The sequence below is a fragment of the Ctenopharyngodon idella genome, chromosome 19 (genome assembly GCF_019924925.1).
Source record: "Ctenopharyngodon idella isolate HZGC_01 chromosome 19, HZGC01, whole genome shotgun sequence".
NCBI classification, from domain to species: Eukaryota; Metazoa; Chordata; class Actinopteri; order Cypriniformes; family Xenocyprididae; genus Ctenopharyngodon; species Ctenopharyngodon idella.
The window spans coordinates 15,653,693-15,678,976 of record NC_067238.1 but is presented as its reverse complement, the minus strand read 5'-3'; the positions used below and the strand labels follow the sequence as shown (position 1 = coordinate 15,678,976).

The following is a 25,284-nucleotide window of genomic DNA, read 5'->3' as shown; positions in this document are numbered from 1 at the left end:
GAAAGAGTCTCTCTGCTAAGTGGTTTTGTGTGTGGTTTCGCTTTTGGTAACTTACAGTGACGGTGATATGAGCTGTGTGTCATCTGAAGATAATAGATCCAGTCAGTTTTCTCCCCTGGAGCGGCTCCCGTCAGTGCAGTGTCATGCACGAGGTGCTGAAGGATGTGAGATGCGAGTGCAACGATTAAATGGTCCGCTTGCATGTGTTTAGTTTATTGTTCTTTAAGGCTTTATTGTTACTTTAAGGCTTAATATAATTTAAATGGGTGAGTTAGGAAAAAAAAAAAAAAAAAAAAAAAAAAATCACCCCTCTTACAGTTGTCATGAAGGGCAAAATTAGCTATATAGACCAAAACCACAATTTGTACCTGGCTGTAAACGTTTTTTTTCTGCTGTAAAGTTGAGCATTTTAACATGGGACTCAATGAGATTCTGCTCTCTCTTGGAGCCTGTCCCTAGCTGCCAGTCGATGAATTGCAGTTTAATTCACTTCCATATTGGCTTCAAGAGAAACTGGGGGAGGTTGCCGCTTGGAACAAATACGTGCAACAATACAAATATGCATGCAACACACAATATGAAATGCACAAATACAACTCTTATAAGTTTAAAATGTGTACTCTCTCAAAATCAGGATCTTCTCCCACATTGTAAAGCAGTTTTTCTGACCACGTCAAAGCTAGCGTGGCTGCAAGAATTAGTCAGATCAAGGCGATCAAGCTCCTCCAAAATCGACTTCACACCAAAAAAACACCTCTCGTGAAGCCATTGTGCAAAGACAAATTGTTCCAACTAGTTCCAATGCAATAATTCAGAAAAAAAAAAAAAAAAAAAAAAACACTGTCCAATCTCTCCAACTAGCCTTACATAAACTGTAACTCAACTGCTCGTCCTGCAGGGTGCCACGTTCATACTGCGCTCAGTGGCCCCGCCTCCTCAACTTTGGAAATGGGAGAACTTGGGCTCTGAATGGTCTAGAACAGTGGTCTCAAACTCAATTCCTGGAGGGCCACAGTTCTGCACAGTTTTGCTCCAACCCTAATCAAACACACCTGATTCAGCTAATCAAGGTCTTCGGGATTACTAGAAACTTCCAAACAGGTGTGAACTGGAGCTGTTTGGAGCTAAACTGTGCAGACCTGTGGCCCTCCAGGAATTGAGTTTGAGACCACTGGTCTAGAAGCTTGATCGACATGTCTATGGAGAGCTACGATCGTGAGTTTTATTCACGTAAAGGCGGGCATACACTGCGATTTCAGCAAGGTTACTAGCTCACACTGTACGAGTAAATCGCGTGCGATGTAAACCCAAAGCACAGGATTTATGTGCTCACACTATGCGGTCCGATGGTCGAGCTGTCACTAGACTGCTCACACTATGCGTTTGATAAACCCCTGTGCTGGGTTGCGCCGACAGACCATATGTTTCCAGAAATATCGTCAAAAGCATCAGCTATGGATATCAAGAGGATTTAGCATTTCCAATGCATATATTAAATAATAATAATAATAATAATAATAATAATAATAATAATAATAATAATAATTAGTAGTAGCCTATTATTAGTATTAGTATTAGTATTATTAGGGTAGGCCTAATTTTATTATTACATTTATATTACAATTCATTTGGCCCGCAATAGGCTAATTTCATTGCCACAAACCCACGCGCTGCGAGGATAATAAAAGATTTGATAGATTAGCTTACTCCTCACTGAAAATAATTTAAAGACATTTATACAATGAATAATTACAATTATTAACAGTATGCCTATGTGTCCGAAGACTGCAATAATCAGTCAATGAAAAGCAGCGTCACTTCAAAAACAACTTGTTTAACATGAAATACTTCTCTTCTCATTTTTTTTCCCACTACGTAGGTATATGGGCCACAAGAGAAATAGTAAGAAAATAAATTAAGACATAGCCTACCGTTATCAGCATGTTGAAGTAGGATTGATCTCTCGTTGTCTCTGAGAGAAAATGCACCGACTCCTTTACTTTTATTCTCGCGCAAAGTTTACACATTGCTTGTGTGATATACAGTACACTGACTCGTCTTAATGGTTTAAAAAAAAATAAATAAATAAATAAATAAATAAAATAAATTCCAATATTGCGACGTGACATTTTTCTTTAGGCTATCACCAATTGCCAAATGATGGACAACGGTTCACATTTCCGCATTTACAATGATAATAAAATTAAGTAAATATTGAATAGCCTACATGAGTAAATAGAAAATGAAAAGTGAAACAAGTAAATTAATGATTAAGTAAATTAATACAAGAGGCACTGGTGTAGGCGTATATGTAGCCTACATACAGATGGCTTGAATGGAAGACGATAATAGCCTATGGTTTATCCATTATGCAACACGAACTCAAGTAAGCAGTTTGCTAAATTGCAGCTAGTTTGATAGCTACATAACTTAAAGATCTCCTTCTTTTCGTTTTCTTTCTTGCTGCATTGAAGATTAAATGGTTTAATTTCTGATTTTGAGCAGGCACAGTGAGGGGGGAAAAAAAACACAGAGTTTAGGGCAATCGGTTCGTAGCTCTGCTTCAACTGTGCGATATCCACACGAGGGCCGACCAAAATTTCTGACATGCCAGAAATTCATCCGACCATCCGATTGCAGGTCGGGAAAGGTTTATCGTCTCTCGTTTCCCCATGTACACTGCACGAACACTGCACGACAAACGACGCGCAACAAAGATGAAAATCGTCCCGACTCAAAAAAGAGTTGCACGAGTCAGAATTCGGCTCAAAATCGGACGAAAATCGCACAGCGTATGCCCGCCTTAAGACGCAACGCGTGTGTCACAGAGTCAACAACATCAACAGCACCAGACCTCTACACTCCACCCACTTGTTCCCAGTCACCAGTACTAATCACCATCATCTGTCACCAATCACCACCAATCATCACCCAGCACTATAGAACTCCTCTCTCTTCAGTTCACCATTGTCTGGTCTCGTCGTTCCTTCAAGAACACTTACCTGACTCCTTACCTGTACGATACCTACCGGAACGATCCTTCAGCCTTCTTCATTCATCAGTCTTCTTCATTCATCAGTCTTCAGTCCTCTGCATCCATCTTCTGTCTACAATCCTCTGCATCGATCTCCAGTTTCAAACCTGCAGCAGATAAGACTATTATTCATCTGGTTATCCATCCATGAACTCTCTAAACTTCAGTCACTCACCTGCTCTCATCACTGTTGCCATACTTCTGCAAATAAACCAGTTGTTTATACTTTACCTGTGTTGCATCCTTCTGTTTCATAACAGCGTGATGTCATCAACAATTGTGGCTAACAAAGATCATTGAAACTAAGGGTAACAAAAGCTTTTGGCTGCATCACATGTTTTGATCTGCACATCTGAGACATATTACTGTGTCGTTTGGCCATGCATGCTCACAAACAAGTGAAAATAGTCTCATTTTGAAGAAAACAACCTAAATAAAGCTGATATGGTGTTTGAGGCAGAGTTGATCTGGTTAAACGCATTCAGTTATGTCTTCAGTGAACATAATCAGCTGGGAAAGTAATTAAATGCTTCTCAGTGTATTACGCTGCCTTCACGTGCCGTCAGAATTATCGTAAATACTAGATTCCTATATTAAAAACTTGGACATGAATGCCCTCAAGTCAAAATTTAAACACGATGAGCTCGTAATCACAACTTCAGAAGTGGGAAGTAGGAAAAATAGCATGTGAAGGTGGTAGCAGATCTGTGCATTTGGTCTTAAAGTGACAGCAGCCTAATAAACCCACTGCTGTCTCTGTCATTAAATGTTAATCAAACAACAAAAGAAAATGAGAGAATCATTCTCTGTACTTCACTGAATAACATTTATAAGTTTAATAAGAATCAATGTAGGCCTATATTTAATTCATACAGTGAAGACTATGCAATGTTTTTTTTTTTTTTGTTTTTTTTTTTACATTTGACTACTTTATTCAATTTTCTGAATAGTATGCTATTATTAGTAGTATGCTAAACTGTTCATTACATTCATATCTATTTTTCTGTTGTATTTGTCCTACTGTTTTGTTTGTTTGTTTGTTTAAATTGTATTACCTAACGTTTCAACTCAGTTGTTTGTTGACAATGAAACTGCTCTGAAAGAATAGTTTAAGGGGTTGGGGGTCATTTAGGTGTTTTTATGAACGCAAAGTTTTGCTTAGGGCCCCAGAGGTCTAGGACATGCACTGCACATTGATCAGATAAAACATGGTGTTGTACACAATTCTTCAATATAACCTTAAAGCTTGTCTATAATTCCACACAAACAAAGATCTAATGATGTGTTATTGTCATGTGTCTCTACAGAGCCGAAGAGGATGCAGCATTATGCAGGTACAGTGTGTGGGTCTGAACAAACCCTAACGCTCAAAATACTTAATTCGTTTGAGTAGGACAAACTTAAATTAAACAAATTAATTCAGTTAAATTAACTGTTATGAGTATTTAAAACTTTCTTTTACTTTTGAGTTCACAGCACTGACATATTTCAAGTAAACTAAATTGTTTTGCCCATGCTTTGCCCATGGCACTATGGCACTAACTTAATATGATTGAGTTGAGTTGCAGCAGATTTCTAATTCCCAGCATGCTTTGCATCAGACTGTATAAATGTTGAAATTAAGTGTTATTTTGTGTGTTTTTGCATAAGATTAACATAGGGAGACATAAGTTAGTGTTTAATGTTGTGTTATGTTGGGATTGACAGGGGGTTATGTTAGTTTTGTAGGGTTCTGGTGAAGAGTAGACCGTGTGGTTAGGTTGAGGATGGGCTGCAAAACTTTTAAGACCACATACACTGTATGTTGTTTGATTACATACATGCAAGTATATATTGACAGTCTCTTTGATAGTTATAATAGCATGTGTTTTTTGCTAACTAACATTTAACCAAGATCTGAATGTGATGTTTATGTAAATTAACTATATGTACTTGAGTGGGGCGAGGCTGAGAACCGTGGGAGCGAAGGAATGCCAGTGATGTGATTGTTAATGAGAGACACTTGTGCACCACACTGGCCTTGCTCCACCTCCACGGCTCTCGGCCCCGCCCCACTTGTCACAAAAAAATTAAGTTCTACCAACTTAAAAAAATATGTTAGTTAACTTAAATGTTTTGAGGTAATAAGTTTCCTCAAATGTTTTGAGTATTCTGAACTTATTGAGTTTTACAGTGTATACAGCTTCATTACTGACCTACAGGATGATTAAAAACTGCCCTGGTGAAAAAAAAAAAGTATACTTTACTGTATTTCAAATATATTCTCTTTTCAATAGTACATTGCAAATATACTATCAAAAACTGTACTATCTTTAAATATTTAAAAAGTATATTCGCATCATGCTTTTACCTATTTTCACAATACAACTTTTAACACTTTAAAATAATTGTAATCCAGTATATTTTCTAAAAATATATTTTCTAAAAATATATTTAAAATGAACATTGTGTAATTTTTTTTTAAAGTGTACTTATTTGAACATTACTTTAAAATATATTTTAGCTATATTTTAAACTGTATGCTCAAAATAGTCATTGTAACAATGCACTGAAAGTATATTTAAAAAATACATTATTTAATATCCTGAAGTTGTAGTGTATTTAAAGTTAAATTTGAGCATAATTTTTAAGTTTACTTATTCATGCTTGGAATTCATTTCATTACTTGTGCTTATTTTTTTCAGAAAGTGTTAAAATGTATGACTAATGCATTAGAAGCCCTCTTTTTTAATATATGCAGTGTAGCTTTCAATTTGCAAATATGTGTAAATATGTTTAATAAGTTTACACTGGCAGAAAAGAATCATGTTACAATTGTACACACAAATCTATATTAAAGGATTAGTTCACTTTCAAATGAAAATTAGCCCAAGCTCACCCTCAAGCCATCCTAGGTGTATATGACTCTCTTCTTTCTGATGAAAACAGAGAAATATTAATAAATATCCTGATGCATCCAAGCTTTATAATGGCAGTGAATGGGGGTCACTAGTATGAGCTGAAGGAAATGCTTCCATCTACATCCATCCATCATAAACGGGTACTCCACACGGTTCTGGGGGGTTAATAAAGGCCTTCTGAAGCGAAACGATGTATTTGTGTAAAAAAAATCCATATTTAACAAGTTATGAAGTAAAATATCCAGCTTCAGCCAGACCGTCTTCTGTATTCAACATAAGAAGAAAGTATAAAACTCTTGAAGTTCAAAAAGCTTACGCTGCGTCCTACGCCATTCCTATTTAACTTACAGAAAAGTGTAACTGACGCGATGCATATACACCTAGGATGGCCTGAGGGTGAGTAAAGCTTGGGCTAATTTTCATTTGAAAGTGAACTAATCCTTTAAACAACATACCAGCAGCAAGTACCTGCAAGAAATTACAAGTTGAGTGCTGGGTTGCCAGGTTTTCACAACAAAACCCATCCAATTGCTACTCAAAACTAGCCCAATTGTGTTTCAGGGGGGAGGTGGGGTATTACGGTAAAAATCACGTTCCGGGGGGTAAAATCTGTTTTTTTGGTGAGGTTCCCCTGGTAAAATTCGCATTCCAGGAGCTAAATATCATGTTATTTGGGGTCACTTGAACCCATGGACATGGAAAAACAACCCACAGCAACAGTGTACAAGTGGCCCGATTTGGCAACACTAGTTGAGTGGTTGAGTCTTATCGGAATTCAAATGTCTCTTCAACTTGGTCTGTGACCAATCAGATTTTGTTGCTCACTGCCATCAGCCAATTAGAGCTGCTGACATCACGGTACTCGTCTGAATCCCCCTCGCTCATTCACAGGAGGCTTGCAGGTGAAGTATGTCGCAATGCATTATTTATTTAATAAAACATTGAAAGCGCAATACATCGCTCAATCTTGGGAATCTGGACCAGTTCAATCAAGTGAATTCGCAGTCTGACCTTGATGGCGATGACAACCGGCTTGGAATAAAATAGCCTAAGCGATCCCGGAAAGAACCAAAGAAAAAGTCCTGCTATTTCGAGGTAAGTGTTACTCTACCAGTTATTTCTGATCACTAAACGAAATCTCACAAATGAAAAAATGTTGATGCTTAGTTTTGCTTTAACAAACGGAGAACAAGGTTTCGTCTTGATATCTCCTTTTTTTAATCTGTGCGTGGTGGTTTATGGCACATGTATGCAGCACCAAAACGCCCCATTCATATGATTGGTCAAATTGCCCCGTATTCTGTACAATATTAATTCATAAAGAGTCGTATACTGTATAAGCTTGACTATGTACTGGAAACAATATCAACATAGTACTGATACAGTTCCCTACTGCTAATCCTCATTTACTGTTCAAAAATAGTATTGGTTCAATGTAGGATTTAGACAGACTATTGTAAACATGAATAAAAAGTTGAACATGCTGTCTGACCTTATATCTATTGTATATTCTGTTAACAGATGCTGTTCTTCACGAGTTTCTGCAGTCAACTGCCTCTGTGTAAGCGGCCATCAGACACAAGTGTAATAATGAGCAGCTCATCAGAAAATGGAATATAATGTGTAATTTGTATTTATGTGTAGAGGGTCAGTATGGCCATTGATCCAACAATATATATTTTTTTCAATCGGTGTTCTTTAATGAAAAACACGGTAAGTTTTGCTGAAACCATGTGAAGTATAAATAAAAACCATTGGACTTGTTAATGAAATATGTCTCTTCATTATGTTGATACATTTTATTTATTTTAATGGCCTTGAAAACAAATGCATTCAACATTGTGAAAATGTCTCCTAAGTAATTCATTAAATGGTATTGAGTGAGATTATGTAATTCAAAGTACAGTAGTCAACAAGTTCATAAGAAGAAGGTTTTAGGACAACTTTGATGAAAGGTTTTGATCCACTTCAAATGTTGACTATATATTGTACAAAGTATAGCTAAGTAATAAAGTATATTGTTATTGACTACGAAGTATTTGAAATAAGCCAAAGGTACTGAGCATACAGTATATAATATTACCTGTAAATTAATATATTCATTGTATATTGCTTGTGTGTTAGGAAGACACTCGTAATTAATTTGTAATGTACTTAAATCACAAAGTATACTTATAACACAAAGTATATTTATAACACAAATAAAATATACTTATAACACAAATAAAGTACACTTTAATATCACTAATCAAGCATGTAATTAGTCCCTATGCATGTACTTAAAGTGTACTAAGTATACTTGAAGTTGTTCCAATTTAGCACATAAAAGTACACTATATATACGGTAACACTTTATTTTAGTGTCATTGTTACGCATGTTACATGTAATTACTGTAGTAATAAATAGAAATTATGCATAATTACATGCAATTAACCCTAAACCAAACCCTCATCCTTACCCTAAACCTATTGTAAGTACATGCAGTTAATTATTAATACTCAGTACTTAAATGTATAATTACACTGTAATACTGACACCTTAAAATAAAGTGTAACCAAATATACTTAGTTATGCTTTAATACAACTTAATTACAACTAAAATATACTTAGTACAAAATTAGTTGTTTCAAAATAGCACACTTCAAGTTAACTAATCATTAACACACTTGGCTGCAAGTATAATTAGCATACTTTTTTTCACCAGGGATGAATTAAATATTAAAAACAAAATGTCTGTTTTGTGAATTTGTGATTCATATTCTCTGTTTTCACAGTGGATGTGACTCTGGATCCTGATACAGCTCATCCTAATCTCATCCTGTCTGATGATGGAAAACAAGTGAGCTGTGGAGACATTAGACAGAAACTCCCAGACAAACCAGAGAGATTTAATAACAGTGTATGTGTCCTGGGAAAGGAGGGATTCTCCTCAGGGAGATTTTATTTTGAGGTGCAGGTGAAAGGAAAGACTGACTGGGGTTTAGGAGTGGCCAGAGAATCCAGTAACAGGAAGGGAAAGATCACAGCAAGTCCCAGAGATGGATTCTGGATTGTGGTTCTGATGAATGAGAATGAATATAAAGCCTTTGGTGATTCTCCTGTCTCTCTGTCTCTGAGAGTGAAGCCGCAGCGGGTCGGTGTGTTTGTGGATTATGAGGAGGGTCTGGTCTCCTTTTATGATGTGGAGTCCAGCTCTCATATCTACTCTTTCACTGGTCAGTCTTTCACTGACAAACTCTATCCATTTTTTACACCATTTCTAAATAATAAAGGTAAAAACTCAACTCCACTGATCATCACACCTGTCAAATACAATAAATGAATATGAAATAATGATTTAAACAATTAAAATCTAAAAACATGTTTTGCTATTTTTTTTTCTCATAATTTCTTTTTCATTGTTAAAGTCTATCATTTCTAGCTATAATTGCAAATTTTAATTTAAAAATATGATTGTTTAAATTTTTTTTCAATTGCTAACATACTTTTGTCCAATCTTTACTCACATTTTCAAAACTTTAAACACATTTAGCAGGACATCCGTCTGTTGTGGCCATACCATTAACACAATTTATGTCGTTTTCACATAAAACGCAGTCAATTAACACGTTTCTAAAAGGTTTAAATTTTCTTTTCATAAAGCTTACCCCATACCAAAATCATGGATCTTTCTCATCTTATTTGCAAATGCTTAAACACAGCAAGTCAGAAATGAAGACCTAATGTTCCAATCTTTAAATATAGTAAAAAAGTATAGTATAGTCAGGTGTTGAAGTTCTTTTCATTACATGGACATACAGTAAAATAGGACTCTTTGAATTGGTTTTGTTCAGTGTAGATGTAGAACAACTCAGGGAAGCAGAGAGAGAGAGAAAAAAAATGTCTGGGTGAGGAATAGATGAAGGAGGAGAGGAGTAGTTGGATCAGGACAAGGGAGAAGAAGAGGTGGAGAGGAGAGGAGGAAGAATGTGTGCTAGATTGTGCTTCTCTATGTTTTTTCCCCGTACACATGTGGAACCTATGAAAGCTTAATTCTGCCATGCATAAAAAATAAAAAAAGTAATTGTGACTTTTTTCTCTCAATTCTTAGTTTATATCTCACAATTCTGAGAAAAAAGTCAGAATTGTGAGGTGTAAACTCACAATTGCAAGAAAAAAATTAGAATTCTGAGATAAAAAGTCACAATTACCTTTTATACTTTTTTATTCTGCTTCAAAAAAAAAAAAAGCTTCAACAGTACCAAAGGCCATGTATGTTGGATTTGTTGTTGTAAAGCTGTAAAGCTTTTACTACAATGATTCCACTGTTCCATATATGCAGAATATCTGGTCTGCGTAGGGCACTAACTACCAAGGGGACACCATCCCACCCTCTGTGGGGGCGCCATCAACACCCCACCCCACCCCCAGAAAAAGATTTCAACAAAGGGGGCAACTGAAGTTCAGCATAGGGGACTCATTTGACCAGTGGCTGCTTTGAGCAATTCTGTTACTTTCTTCTTCTCTTTTTCTACTGTACATTCTATAAAGTAATGACTCAGTCACTTTTAGATAGTCTGTTGCCAAGAATGCACACATTCAACACTCAACCAAAAATGTAAGCGTTCTACTTTACTGCAGTAAAAGGAAACTGAATTATAAAAACAATGGATTTCATATTTTTTGGCAGGTAGAACTGAAAGATAACAAGTAATGCAGTTTTCGTAATGCCATCAACTGTTAGTATTTTGACAGTCATTGCGCTTTGATTGATTATATGTTCATGTTGGATAGAAAACTAGTGCTAGAGTTTTGACAGAAGAACTCAATTTTGAATCAAGTTTGCTGTGTTTTGATAGAGTTAGTATATGTAGAAAAAGGTTTTTAGTATTTTGTAGAGTTTGTATTTATTTAACAAAATATGGTCTTGGGCAGAAAATTTACTATTTGGCTAATTGTGTGATGTTGGTGTGCTGCTGTGTTAAGAGTTTAGAAAAAGTACTTTATGTATTGGTAAACGCTTGTTAGCAATTGTAAAAATAAAAAAAATAAAAAACTGTAACAAATAATTGTTTTTCAACTTTTCATAATTATGCTGTTTTTTTTCCTCCTATCGCCACCTGAAAAAGTGAAATGGCCTGTAATTTTTTTTACGTCAAAATAAACCAGACAATTGAACTGAATTGATTTGAAATGAATACCTTTATTGTCCCCGTATACTTGTATACAATGAAATTAATAATGCTACAATTCATTACTGGTGCATTTCACTCAAACACAACAGTGGATATAATAAAACAGAAACACCAATAAAGAAACATTTCCATCTTAATAAATAGTAAATAAAACAAATAAAGATTCAGAAATAGATAAGAGAAATAAAACACAATCCACTCTCACAACACAGTCAGAACAAACGTACTACTTATTTTGTCATATTGCACATAATGGATATTGCACATATTTAAATTCAAAACATAGCAGCATTTAATGTAGCTATGAATCTAGGATAAAAACTATTTTAGAGTCTGTTTGTTCATGATTTTACTGTCCTGTAGCGAAAAATAACAAAATATTAAAATTCTAAAACAAAAGAGAACCCAAACTAGGTTAGAATGATACTCTGATACTGAAAATAAGATAGATAACTTCTAAGATAACTTCAAGAGCACAAACCTGAAAACACCACAAAGCACACAAAACAGATGGATTAGAGCAGTGTGAAGAGCTGTGGCTATGGTATCCTCTGTAGATCGATTTGGTCTGTATGTAAATTGGTGTGTGTTGAATATGGGTGGAAGGCAGGTAATGATATGACTCCGGACCAGTTTCTCGAAACACTTCATTATAATGGGTGTCAATGCCACTGGGCGGTAATCATTAAAGCTGCCAATGATTGGCTTTTTTTTGTAGTGGGACTATAAGTGAGGACTTCAGACATGGTGGAATGGTGGACTGGGATAGAGACTGTTTGAAGATCTTAGTAAAGACCCGTCCAGTGATGCCATCGGGTCCTGCAGCCTTCCTCGGATTCACTGCCCTCAGTGTGCGCCTCACCTCTTGCTCCTCCACTATGAAGATGTGGCAACAGTGAGCTTTTGGATGGAATGTGGCTGCCTCAGGAGCAAAGAAATGGTTTAACTCCTCTGCCATTGATGCATCAATATCAGCAACTGAGAGGTTGCTAGATCTGTGATTGGTCATGTGCTGAACCCCCTCCCACACCTGCCTCGTGTCATTACTGTGAAAGTGGTTGTCGATTTTCCTCCTGTAAGCAGCCTTGGCCTCTCTGATGCCTCTTTTCAAGTTGGCTCTGGCAGCGCTGTATTGTGCCCTCTCACCAGACCTGAAAGCAGTGCCCTTCTCCTTAAGCAGGCACTGGACTTCTCTTGTCATCCATAGCTTCTGGTTGGGATAGATCCTAATGCACCTGTCCATGGTGACAATATCCGTGCAATACTTAATGTAGCCCATGACAGCTGCAGTGGACTCCTCCAGGTCCTGGTGTTCAAAAACATCCCAGTTTGTACTTGTTTGTACTCATCCCTGTGCAGCTCTAGAAACACCAGGAACTGGTCTGAGATCAGTATGAAGACTGATGAGAGTCTGGAGACTCTGAGGAGAGCTCTGACTCAACTGCAGGACACTGTACAGGAGAAACTCACACAAACCGGTATGTTCTTCTGCCCTATTCAAGGGAATCAACTGACTATTGAAACTTGCATTGTGGTCTATGATAACATAATCTAATTACAAAATGATTATGTGTAATAAATTACATTGTTAAACATCTGCTCAGAACATATGTAAGTTATTTGTAATCATAAATGCTAAATCAAATTGATAGGCATCATGTGTTTAAGAGGAGAATGTATTCTTCATGGGAAGAGGGATGTGTGTGAAATGTTTGGCTTTTAGCTCAAATGGCTTATAACAGCGCTGGGCTTTAATTTAATTTATACATTGTAATATAATTTAACTTAATTTTCGCCACCCATTCCACTGCGTCTTCATGTACAGTTTTCCTTTTGTGTGCAGAAGTCATTCACCAGAGATGATAGCGTAAATTGAATGCCAAATTCAAAAAAAAGGTAATAAGAGTAGTAATAATAAAATTAATAATAAATATCCTAAATAGGCTAAATAAATGAAAGTGAGCGATGCAGCGGACCAAATTAGTCACCAGACCAGCAGGATTTCTCCCGGAATTTCCGATGGCCAGTCTGGGCCTGTAGTCATCCCACAATACAAATGATGTTTAAAAAAAAAAAAAAAAAAAAAAAAAAAAAATTATTATATATATATATATATATATACACACATACATACATACATACATACATACAGGTGCTGGTCATATAATTAGAATATCATCAAAAAGTTGATTTATTTAACTAATTCCATTCAAAAAGTGAAACTTGTATATTATATTCATTAATTACACACAGACTGATATATTTCAAATGTTTATTTCTTTTAATTTTGATGATTATGACTGACAACTAAGGAAAATCCCAAATTCAGAATCTCAGAAAATTAGAATATTGTGAAAAGGTTCAATATTGAAGACACCTGGTGCCACACTCTAATCAGCTAATTAACTCAAAACACCTGCAAAGGCCTTTAAATGGTCTCTCAGTCTAGTTCTGTAGGCTACACAATCATGGGGAAGACTGCTGACTTGACAGTTGTCCAAAAGACGACCATTGACACCTTGCACGAGGAGGGCAAGACACAAAATGTCATTGCAAAAGAGGCTGGCTGTTCACAGAGCTCTGTGTCCAAGCACATTAATAGAGAGGCGAAGGGAAGGAAAAGATGTGGTAGAAAAAAGTGTACAAGCAATAGGGATAACCGCACCCTGGAGAGGATTGTGAAACAAAACCCATTCAAAAACGTGGGGGAGATTCACAAAGAGTGGACTGCAGCTGGAGTCAGAGCTTCAAGAACCACTACGCACAGACGTATGCAAGACATGGGTTTCAGCTGTCACATTCCTTGTGTCAAGCCACTCTTGAACAACAGACAGCGTCATAAGCGTCTCGCCTGGGCTAAAGACAAAAAGGACTGGACTGCTGCTGAGTGGTCCAAAGTTATGTTCTCTGATGAAAGTAAATTTTGCATTTCCTTTGGAAATCAGGGTCCCAGAGTCTGGAGGAAGAGAGGAGAGGCACACAATCCACATTGCTTGAGGTCCAGTGTGAAGTTTCCACAGTCAGTGATGGTTTGGGGTGCCATGTCATCTGCTGGTGTTGGTCCACTGTGTTTTCTGAGGTCCAAGGTCAACGCAGCCGTATACCAGGAAGTTTTAGAGCACTTCATGCTTCCTGCTGCTGACCAACTTTATGGAGATGCAGATTTCATTTTCCAACAGGACTTGGCACCTGCACACAGTGCCAAAGCTACCAGTACCTGGTTTAAGGACCATGGTATCCCTGTTCTTAATTGGCCAGCAAACTCGCCTGACCTTAACCCCATAGAAAATCTATGCGGTATTGTGAAGAGGAAGATGCGATATGCCAGACTCAACAATGCAGAAGAGCTGAAGGCCACTATGAGAGCAACCTGGGCACTTATAACACCTGAGCAGTGCCACAGACTGATCGACTCTATGCCACGCCGCATTGCTGCAGTAATTCAGGCAAAAGGAGCCCCAACTAAGTATTGAGTGCTGTACATGCTCATACTTTTCATGATCATACTTTTCAGTTGGCCAAGATTTCTAAAAATCCTTTCTTTGTATTGGCCTTACGTAATATTCTAATTTTCTGAGATACTGAATTTGGGATTTTCCTTAGTTGTCAGTTAGATTCATCAAAATTAAAAGAAATAAACATTTGAAATATCAGTCTGTGTGTAATGAATGAATATAATATACAAGTTTCACTTTTTGAATGGAATTAGTGAAATAAATCAACTTTTGATGATATTCTAATTATATGACCAGCACCTGTATATAAGCAACACAAAAACCTGACATTATCCTGAATGCGACCAGCTGCTGCCTGGAGTCAGCAGAGATAACCAGGAGAGCCTGGCTGATCTGACAACTCCACAGATGAAGCAGAATCATTTTACCTTGTGCAGTCTTAAAATGGTTCATTGGTTCAATGGCTCACAGCTTTTTAAGTTTTCATTTATTTATTTTGTGGAGCATGGCACTGTCTGCATGAACACGACAGTCATCCAACTGTGTTTGTGGCATTTTTTTGGAGTTTGGAGTGTAAATTAGCCTTTAAATGCCTTAATAAGCCTACAGTTTGCATGATATTGAGCGGAAATAAATCATGTATTTGCACCTGCTATATTACACATATCTGAATGATTATTTGTGACGTTCTTGAACTGAAAACACCAGCGGGTGAACTTCCAACTTTGATAACAGAATGCAGCAGAAATATAGTAATTAAAGAGTTATGTGTGACTTATGCATACTAATCACTTCTATACTAAATATACTTTATACTAAAACAAATAGGCACAGCAGAGACCCCCAGAAATAAATGTCCACATGCTGAGAATTATTGCTGATCTGTAATTGGCCAAAATGTGACGTATGACTTTTCCGAAAACCTCTACTCTTCCCTGTGGAACCCGGAAGCGGTGTTTCGAATTTTAGAACATTGAATCTGGTGTTTTTGAATTTGTTTGTTAAAAACTTGAAGCTATATTTATAAGAAGTGAATATTTGCAGTCTAAGAATTCAGAAAAAAAAAATATATATATATATATATGCTGTTTGAAAATACATATGTAGAAAATTATGCCATAAAACAATTCAATTTTGTTAAATGTCCAGGATTCAAGTTTAAAAAAATAAAAACTATATAAAATGGTACTTAATATTCAAGGAATGTAGGTGAAAATGTGGATCTAAGTGCAGGGGTTTATACATAATTCAAATCATTAGTAGGCTAATCAGGAATACAGGGAGCACAGAGAACAGACATCCACAGCAAAAAACAACAAACAAACATCGACTGACCAGGAACAAATGAAACAATGTCTAGCCTATTTATACACAAGGGCTATCAAGAGTAACAAAACACACCTGGAAACAAATTGGGAACTAACCAACATGAAAAACTACAAAAGGACTTCAAAGATGGCAGACAAAACAGAAAACAGGAAGTGAAACAAAAGTCCAGGGACAAACGCAGAGAACGCATGACACATATACTGTTACAGTACAGAAGGGTCGGAGACGACAGGAAACAGGTAAGTGATGTTTACTGAACAACCAGTAGAGGAAACAGGAATGCAGGTAATTGAATGGCAGTTATGCAGGTGAATGGTGATGATCTGAGTGCTAATACTGTCCTTTGTGTTGCAGAGATGGAGATCGTGGATGGTAGCAGAGTGGCGTTGGAGTTTGAACAGAGAAGACACTTCGGAACTCACACGGACAGAGGAACACAGAAGGAGACTGGGAACACGCTGGAGAGAACTTGGAATCTTCTGGAGACAAGTGAGTAGGTATACGGGAGTCCTTAAGGTAAGTATAGAGGTAAGTCTATGTACAAACAAGACCGGACGATGAGTCTGTCTGTGTGTCTGTCTGTCTGTCGAACTGGTGGTGATTGCGGTGCTGATGAAGTGCAGGTGCGTGTGATCAGTACTCTGGTGAGGGAGTGCGCTGTGATTGGGTGATGTTAGAGCCTGGCGTGTCTGTGACAAATACAAGCTTAAATATATAAAGCTTTTAAAATGGCTAATGCTAATGTGTTTTCTTTTGAGCTCTTTCAGACCTTGTATACATTATTAAATCCAGCTAACTCACTTTCATTGATATAGTCAGATTTTCTTTCAGCTGCCCTCTAAAACTTTCACTGCTGCAGCAGTTTATTCCTGCCTTATAAATGACATCACACGCGACACATATAACACTGATAACAGCTGATAACAGCAATCATTGTGAGAGAATGGCGGCCTCTACTGGAGACTTTTGGGAATTAAGTCTAATCTGTATATGTAATGCAAGACTAAACTATAGAGTGGAGTGGACTCAAAATGATTTGCATATTTACAATGTGTTTATTAATGTATGTCTCCAGAAGTGAGACAGTTTCGTCGGGATGCCCTCTGTCTTATTACAGTAGGCCTATGTCAATTCTCAAACATTACAAGATTCAGCAGGTTAAATCTGCAAAAACAAGCCCTGACCAATGACAACGGATGCAGACCGGATGAGAAACACACTGATCTGACAAAACCTGATGAACAAGTCTATTAGCGTTGGTGTGAATTGTGAAATATTATAAAATTTGTGAATTGTAAAACAAAAGCTCTGAGATCCGGCTGCACCAGCTGGACGTAAAGAAGTTGGTCTTTCACAGGTTTAGATGTACGTCCAGCCTTGTCATAAATATTTACACTTGTTTCACCTAAAAAAAACTATGGGTAGGTGCAGTTATGGCCAGCGTAGACGATTTGCATTTTACCACAGACATTGATCATTGAGATGCCATTCACACTTTCAGTATAAGAGGCTGTGACACTAGAGTCAGTTGTATAGAGCTAATGAAGAAAACAAGTTGAAGCTGAAGATGACACAAGTTTTTATTCATCAGAGTTTATCAGACACCAGTTATAAAGGTAACATTGCTTCCTAAAATAGTGGGTTATTAATAAATAGTAGGACCTGTTTACACTTAGTGTATGGAATAACCTACACAAATTTATGAAGCAAATTTTATTTTAAATGAGTAGCATCTCTTGCAGAGAATCTGAACCAGTCTTTAGTGGTGCAGACAGCTCCAAAAAAACACAACAACTGTACCTCCTCGAAGGACAAGAAATCTGTGTTACTGGAAAAAGAAATTATGAGAGTGGAGATGGAGAAAGAGTGGAAAATTAAAAGCTTGAGCTCAAGAAATGGAAACTTGAATTAGAAATCTGGTTATTAAAGAAAAAGGCCAGCTACACATTGAAAAACATTTCGTCAGGTTTATATTCAGTTTTTACTGACTTTTAGTTTGTTTTTCATTGTCCTCCTGTGTTTGAGCTCCTGCTTTTCCGCTCAGGGGTGCGTTTCCCAAAGCGAACTATGGTCGCAAGTTCCGTCGTTACCAATAGAGTTCAATGGGACTTACGACCATAGTTGACTAACGATGCTTTCGGGAAACACACCCCTGTTTAGTTTCCTTGGTTACTCATTATGCACTAGTGTGTTTCTATGGTTACCAACTGAGTTGTACCGACATGTCACTCGTATTGTTTTGAATGGGAGAAAGTGTAACGCGCAATATGGCGGAATAAGTCCCGCCTTCAAAATAAGAGCCAATCGCCGACTTGTAAAGTCATCGCGTCACTGCAGCGGCCGTTAGAAGCACCGGTTTCTATAGAAACAGTCAGACGCGCGCCTCCGAAATGAGGCACAAGAGACGCGCATTTAGGTCTGCGCATGCGCATTAGCTTGATCCAGCCTGAAAAATGCTTTTTTTTTTTTTGGCATGATTCGAGCGTTTAGAAACTAAATTTATGAGCCGGTTGTTGTTAGATTTCATTGGTGATTTCAAATATGAAATTTAATCGTACGGTTGGCGAACAGTTTTGGAGAATTTGATGTTTCCCCATTCAAAGAGATAGGAGCTGCATGATGCCCAGGATGCCCGAGAGGCGTTTCAAAGATGGCCGCCGAGTGAAATGACTTGTCGTTGTACACCTGTGTCTTGTTCAGTTATTCATTCTGTGTTTGGTACATCTTTTCATGTAAAGCTGTTATGTTGATTTTGTTGAATTACCATTTTTGTTTTCTTTGATAATTAGAGTATTTATTGCAAGATCCTCCTCTCCTTGTCTTTTCCAGAGTCAGATGTGACACATTTGATGTAGAAACAATTTTTACTCAGAAATTGCTATTAAATTTCACAATTAATTACAAAGAAATGGCAATTAACACATTGAATTAAACATTACATTTTGAAGTAAAAAGGCTGGAATAGTATTTTCTTATAAACTGTACTCCAATAATCTTTGTTTTTGTTAAAATTTTGAAATTATTTTTTTTACAGTGTCCATAATCAAGAATGACGTTACAGGGGTGTCAGTTTGATCTTCTACATACTAACAGTTCAAGAATGTCAAATTATTTTTCCCAACAGAAGAATAGAGGAATCATTCTGACAAATATAGAGATTCAACCTCAATTACCTCATGTTTGAAAAGACTGAAGATGTTTTAAAGGAAGAACAGCATTCTGTCATCATTTACTCATCATGTCGTTCTGAACCCAAGTGACTTTCTTCTGTGGATCACAAAAGACATTTAGAAATACATACAATTTCAATTTCTTCTTACAAACAGACACACATGAACCAACACACTGAATACAGAGACAAATGTAAATGTGTAAATACAGGAGGAGCTCTGACATCACTGTAGTTCAGAGAGATTCAGAGAAATTGAACCTTGATCAACAACGATATGGACACCTGAGACGATCAACTTCTTTAAACAACAGAATATTTATTGAGCCGTTCAAAGAACCTTGTGGACACATCTGATACTCACAGGTAATGATAGAAATATTAGAGAGATTGAGCTGAACAGGTTTCTGATGGAAGTGATCTGGTTTAGTAGGTTTATGTTGAACTGGAATGAGTTGAACAGAACAGGTTTCAGCATGTCAAATACTCAACTACTTTAGTTGTTTAATGCACTGAAATGATATCAGAATTGTATTAAAGTGTTTAATTTGATTGTAAAGCAAAGTTTGGTTTTTCTGTCATTTTGTCCCTTGACAGAAAGACTAAAGAAACAGGAAGTAAATGACCTGCAGACAGAATGAACACAAACCTGCTGAACTGCAGCTGAAAATCTCATTTACATTAAACAAGATAAAAAACACACATAACATATTTTGTGGAGAGATGTATCTATTTTTATATAACGAGATATATATTTTTGTTGAACAATATATCACATGTAATTTGTGCTTTCGTTACTCTAAACAGCAGGTCAAAGTTCAGATTGTTCAGTGAGTTTATGAGTCTTTCACTGTTTCAAATGAATTATTGTGTTATCAGTTCTTACATGAGATTTAACCAATTAAAAAAAAATATTGATCAAATGATCATGATCCAATTTTGTTTTAAGTCTGATAAAAATAATTGATTTAAATAACTTGAACGTCATTTTATTTCAGAGGTTAATAACATTGAAGAGTTGTTCACAAGAGTGAATGAACTGTGTGCTCTTTGAAATGATCTGATGTGAAATATTATTATGAAGAATAAGTAAAACTAAATCTGACCCTTGAGGTAAGATTTCATTTAAACCTCAGTGACTAAATACACACTCATTATAGGAGCAAATTGGCTAAGATGTTTCTTATCAGACCATTGATCACATAATACAATTTCTTTTCTTGAAAATGAAGAGGGGAAGAACAATGGCAGAATCTTCACCAACATCAACAAAAGCAAGAAAAAACATGAGACGAAGTATTGAGGAGAAACGTTCATGTAAGTCAATAAAGAAAGAAAGAAAGAAAGAAACAGAAGAAGAATACTGAATTATTGCATGAATGTCTTTCACTCTTCTCGTATAATATTTAATATGTAAAGTTCAGGAATTTACAGTAGCAGATAATACAATAAATCTTTCAAATATTCAATATGGCTCCTTATTTGGAAAGCGGTGGTGTAATGAGCTTCACATTAGGGTACTGATCAGCTTGTCTGGGTTAATTTTGCAGTAATGACCAGCTGACTGTACATGATCTCTTACATATTTGAGTTTCTTCAAAATCGCTCTTTACATTCAACCAGCTTCATGAGGTGCATCATGGGATTCTTTATAAACAGTACTGAAAGAGTTCACATGTGTGCTAGACTTGCTGAGCCTTTTCCTTCACTGTCCACTCATCCATTTATTATACTACTACTACAAACCCGATTCCAAAATAGTTGGGACACTGTACAAATTGTGAATAAAAAAGGAATGCAATGATGTGGAAGTTTTAAATTTCAATATTTTATTCAGAATACAACATAGTTGACATATCAAATGTTTAAACTGAGAAAATGTATCATTTTAAGGGAAAAATAAGTTGATTTTAAATTTCATGGCATCAACACATCTCAAAAAAGTTGGGACAAGGCCATGTTTACCACTGTGTGGCATCCCCTCTTCTTTTTATAACAGTCTGCAAATGTCTGGGGACTGAGGAGACAAGTTGCTCAAGTTTAGGAATAGGAATGTTGTCCCATTCTTGTCTAATACAGGCTTCTAGTTGCTCAACTGTCTTAGGTCTTCTTTGTCGCATCTTCCTCTTTATGATGCGGCAAATGTTTTCTATTGGTGAAAGATCTGGACTGCAGACTGGCCATTTCAGTACCCGGAACCTTCTTCTACGCAGCCATGATGTTGTAATTGATGCAGTATGTGGTCTGACATTGTCATGTTGGAAAATGCAAGGTCTTCCCTGAAAGAGATGACGTCTGGATGGGAGCATATGTTGTTCTAGAACTTGGATATACCTTTCAGCATTGATGGTGCCTTTCCAGATGTGTAAGCTGCCCATGCCACACGCACTCATGCAACCCCATACCATCAGAGATGCAGGCTTCTGAATTGAGTGCTGATAACAACTTGGGTTGTCCTTGTCCTCTTTAGTCCGGATGACATGGCGTCCCAGTTTTCCAAAAAGAACTTCAAATTTTGATTTGTCTGACCACAGAACAGTTTTACACTTTGCCACAGTCCATGGACCAGAGAAAACACCTGCGCTTCTGGATCATGTTTAGATATGGCTTCTTTTTTGACCTATAGAGTTTTAGCCGGCAACGGCAAATGGCACGGTGGATTGTGTTCACCAACAATGTTTTCTGGAAGTATTCCTGAGCCCATGTTGTGATTTCCATTACAGTAGCATTCCTGTATGTGATGCAGTGCCGTCTAAGGGCCTGAAGATCACGGGCATCCAGTATGGTTTTCCGGCCTTGACCCTTACGCACAGAGATTGTTCCAGATTCTCTGAAACTTTGGATGATATTATGCACTGTAGATGATGATAACTTCAAACTCTTTGCAATTTTTCTCTGAGAAACTCCTTTCTGATATTGCTCCACTATTTTTCGCTGCAGCATTGGGGGAATTGGTGATCCTCTGCCCATCTTGACTTCTGAGAGACACTGCCACTCTGAGAGGCTCTTTTTTTACCTAATCATGTTACCAATTGACCTAATAAGTTGCAAATTGATCCTCCAGCTGTTCCTTATATGTACATTTAACTTTTCCGGCCTCTTATTGCTACCTGTCCCAACTTTTTTGGAATGTGTTGCTCTCATGAAATCCAAAATGAGCCAGTATTTGGCATGACATTTCAAAATGTCTCACTTTCAACATTTGATATGTTATCTATATTCTATTGTGAATAAAATATAAGTTTATGAGATTTGTAAATTATTGCATTCCTTTTTTATTCACAATTTGTACAGTGTCCCAACTTTTTTGGAATCGGGTTTGTACTACTACTACTACTACTAGTAATTATTATTATTATTTCAGTCCTTTAAGCAGAAGCCATTAGATCAAAAATTCACGTGTTTCCAAACTTTAGACTAGTAGCGTAGGTGATTTATCTTCATCATTATCCCTTTCCAGCAATGTCATCCTCCAGCGGTCCACTGACTGAGGAGCTTCAGTGCTCTATATGTCTGGACGTGTTCACTGATCCAGTCAGCACTCCATGTGGACACAACTTCTGCAAGGCCTGTCTGAATAAGTGCTGGAACAACAGCCAGACCTGCAACTGTCCATATTGTAAAGAAACATTCAAGCGAAGACCTGATCTCAAGATTAATACCACACTTCGAGAAGTTGTAGATCACTATAAAAAGAAAAGTCCTGAAAGAAAACCTGAAGTTCTGAAAAAACCTGAAGTTCTGTGTGACGTCTGTGAGGAAAGAAAGCTGAAAGCCCTGAAGTCGTGTCTGGTGTGTCAGAGCTCTTACTGTGAAACTCACCTGGGGACTCATTTGAGAGTGGCAGGTTTAAAGAAACACAAACTGATCAATCCTGTGAGGAATCTGGAGGACTATATATGTCAGAAACATGAGAAACCTCTGGAGCTGTTCTGTAGAGATGATCAGACGTGTGTGTGTCCGATCTGCACTTTAACAGACCACAAGAACCACAACACTGTACCTATAGAAGAGGAGAGTGAAGAGAAGAAGGTAGAAGTTACTGACAAAACTGATTTTAAAGGGCTCATATCAAGAGGAGTCATATTCTTTGATTTTATGAAAAAATGAATCAATTATGAAAACATATTGTGTTGTTCTGTGTCTATAGACTCAACTGATGAAGACACAGAAAGATGTGCAGCAGATGATCCAGGACAAAATCAAGAAGATTCAAGACGTCAAACACTCAGCAGAAGTCAGAAAGGTGAGTTTAAAATAATGCAATTAAATTAATTTAAATGTTTTTTACTCATCATTTAGTTCCAGTTCTCCAAGAGTCCTGATATACAGTCCAACAGCACTGGGACTTTTCACGGTTTGTATTTTTTGCGTCATTTGAAACTTATTTTGGTGGTCGGAGCAAATACAGACAAGGTAACTGACAAAAATTAATCTAAAATGTCAGTGACTTTGTAGTATTTTCATTATTTTCTGTATAAAAACAATATCACACTCACAATCTCGCTGTTGCTCTAAATATCGACACGTCTGTGATTACCTGATCACTTAGTAAAGTAATAACAGATCTCTCCTCAACAAGAGACATGATTTGAAGAATCATTCAGTCCAAATAGTGCAAAATTATGAAAGCCCCATAAAAACACTGAAGTATGATCAGTAGTAACACTGATTCTTGTCTTATCAAACACCACTAATAACACTGATTGTGTTGGTTGACCTGGTTGAGCAGATAAACACAGAAAAGGAGAAAGCAGCTCGTGTTGAGCTCTTCACTGATCTCATCCGCTCCATTGAGAGATGTCAGACTGAACTGCTGGAGATGATGGAGGAGCAGCAGAAAGCAGCAGAGAAACAGGAGGAAGTGCTCATTGAAGAGCTGGAGCAGGAGATCACTGAGCTAAAGATGAGAAACACTGAGCTGGAGCAGCTCTCACACACTGAAGATCACCTCCGCCTCCTACAGGTCAGTCAACATCTCTCTGATCAATGATAATGCAGTATATGACACCATAACACTCCCCATGCTGAAGGATTTCTCCTCTCTCCTGCTGTAGATTTACTCATCCCTGTGCAGCTCTAGAAACACCAGGAACTGGTCTGAGATCAGTGTGAAGACTGAGAGTCTGGAGACTCTGAGGAGAGCTCTGACTCAACTGCAAGACACTCTACAGGAGAAACTCACACAAACTGGTATGACAATATCAAATACACCGTACAGATACATATATTTATCATCTTTTAATATCAGTAATGAAGAATGAGTCTGGTTCAAGCTGAAATAAGAGAAGTATGTGAATAGGGCACTGTTGTGTGGGATGCACAATATACCAATATACCCAGGATGCTACGGGGCCCCAAATCACCACTTTGGATGTTACTAACACTCATGTAGGCCACTGGCATGTTGAGTAGTGGGTTGATCGGCAAAGCGAGGGAGGCCTGTCTCCACATATGCACTGTTTTTAAATTGGAGTGCATGGTTAAACACACAAGGCCAGTACTCCAAATGTGTGACGAAATGGCGCTAGCAATTAAACTGTGCATCCGTCAACCACAGTGTAAAACAGATCGGGATCAGTCTCACACGCACAGCGCTGATGAACATGTGCAGCTCTTCTGCCACTCTATGAAGTGATAAACAGCTCAAGTCGATTAATCCATTCAAATTTGATGCAGAATTTGCTGTTATACAGTTGTGTGGTGAATCTAGCTGAAAACAATTATGTAAACTGCATGACGATAATAATTTACCTTGCATCTGAACACTGTAAGATTTTATTTTTTATTTTTTTCGGAAATGTATAAAAAAATGTTGCTGTTAGTTGTAAGTAAGTCCACTGGAGGCAAGTTGCAGGAGAACCCATGAGCAGTTTATTTAAGTTCCAACAGAATTAAACATAAAATTAAGACATTACCTGGCTTGGCATGGATACATGGCAAAACAATAAACAGGAACCTAACCTTACCCACAGTGGTACAGGGACAATACTAGACCAAGAACAAGGCAAGCATGAGGGCTTAAACACATGGCAATGGGGAGCACATGGTAAACAATAGCAAACATAGCAATGAAAACATAACAACTAAACTTGAATAAACCTCAAAATAAGGCATGAACATGAAATTTTTTTTATATATATATATATACGTGACAGAATCCTCCCCCCCCCAATGGGCGGCTCCCGACACCCAACATAAAACCAAAACTATACGAAAAGT

At 37.2% G+C, this 25,284-nt stretch overlaps 2 protein-coding genes across 6 annotated transcripts in view; both read left to right on the top strand.

Annotated features, from left to right (window-relative positions):
• Nucleotides 1–11,097, top strand: part of LOC127501325 (E3 ubiquitin-protein ligase TRIM39-like) — a 35,449-nt gene extending 24,352 nt beyond the window's left edge. Inside the window, exons 13-14 of the mRNA XM_051873272.1 lie at nt 4,342–4,368; nt 8,710–11,097. Of these exons, the coding sequence (XP_051729232.1) occupies nt 4,342–4,368; nt 8,710–9,257 (575 nt within the window). The 3' untranslated portion in view covers nt 9,258–11,097. The remainder of the gene's footprint in view (nt 1–4,341; nt 4,369–8,709) is intronic.
• Nucleotides 1–25,284, top strand: part of LOC127500449 (zinc finger protein RFP-like) — a 77,537-nt gene that overhangs the window by 48,216 nt on the left and 4,037 nt on the right. The window contains exons 1-8 of one of the 5 annotated variants that reach the window (XM_051871503.1): nt 15,900–16,132; nt 16,248–19,428; nt 20,061–20,175; nt 20,295–20,379; nt 22,523–23,094; nt 23,213–23,308; nt 23,795–24,028; nt 24,120–24,255. In XM_051871503.1, coding sequence (XP_051727463.1) covers nt 20,307–20,379; nt 22,523–23,094; nt 23,213–23,308; nt 23,795–24,028; nt 24,120–24,255 — 1,111 coding nt within the window. In that variant the 5' untranslated portion in view covers nt 15,900–16,132; nt 16,248–19,428; nt 20,061–20,175; nt 20,295–20,306. The other 4 variants (XM_051871505.1, XM_051871504.1, XM_051871506.1 and 1 more) reach the window with 4 other exon arrangements.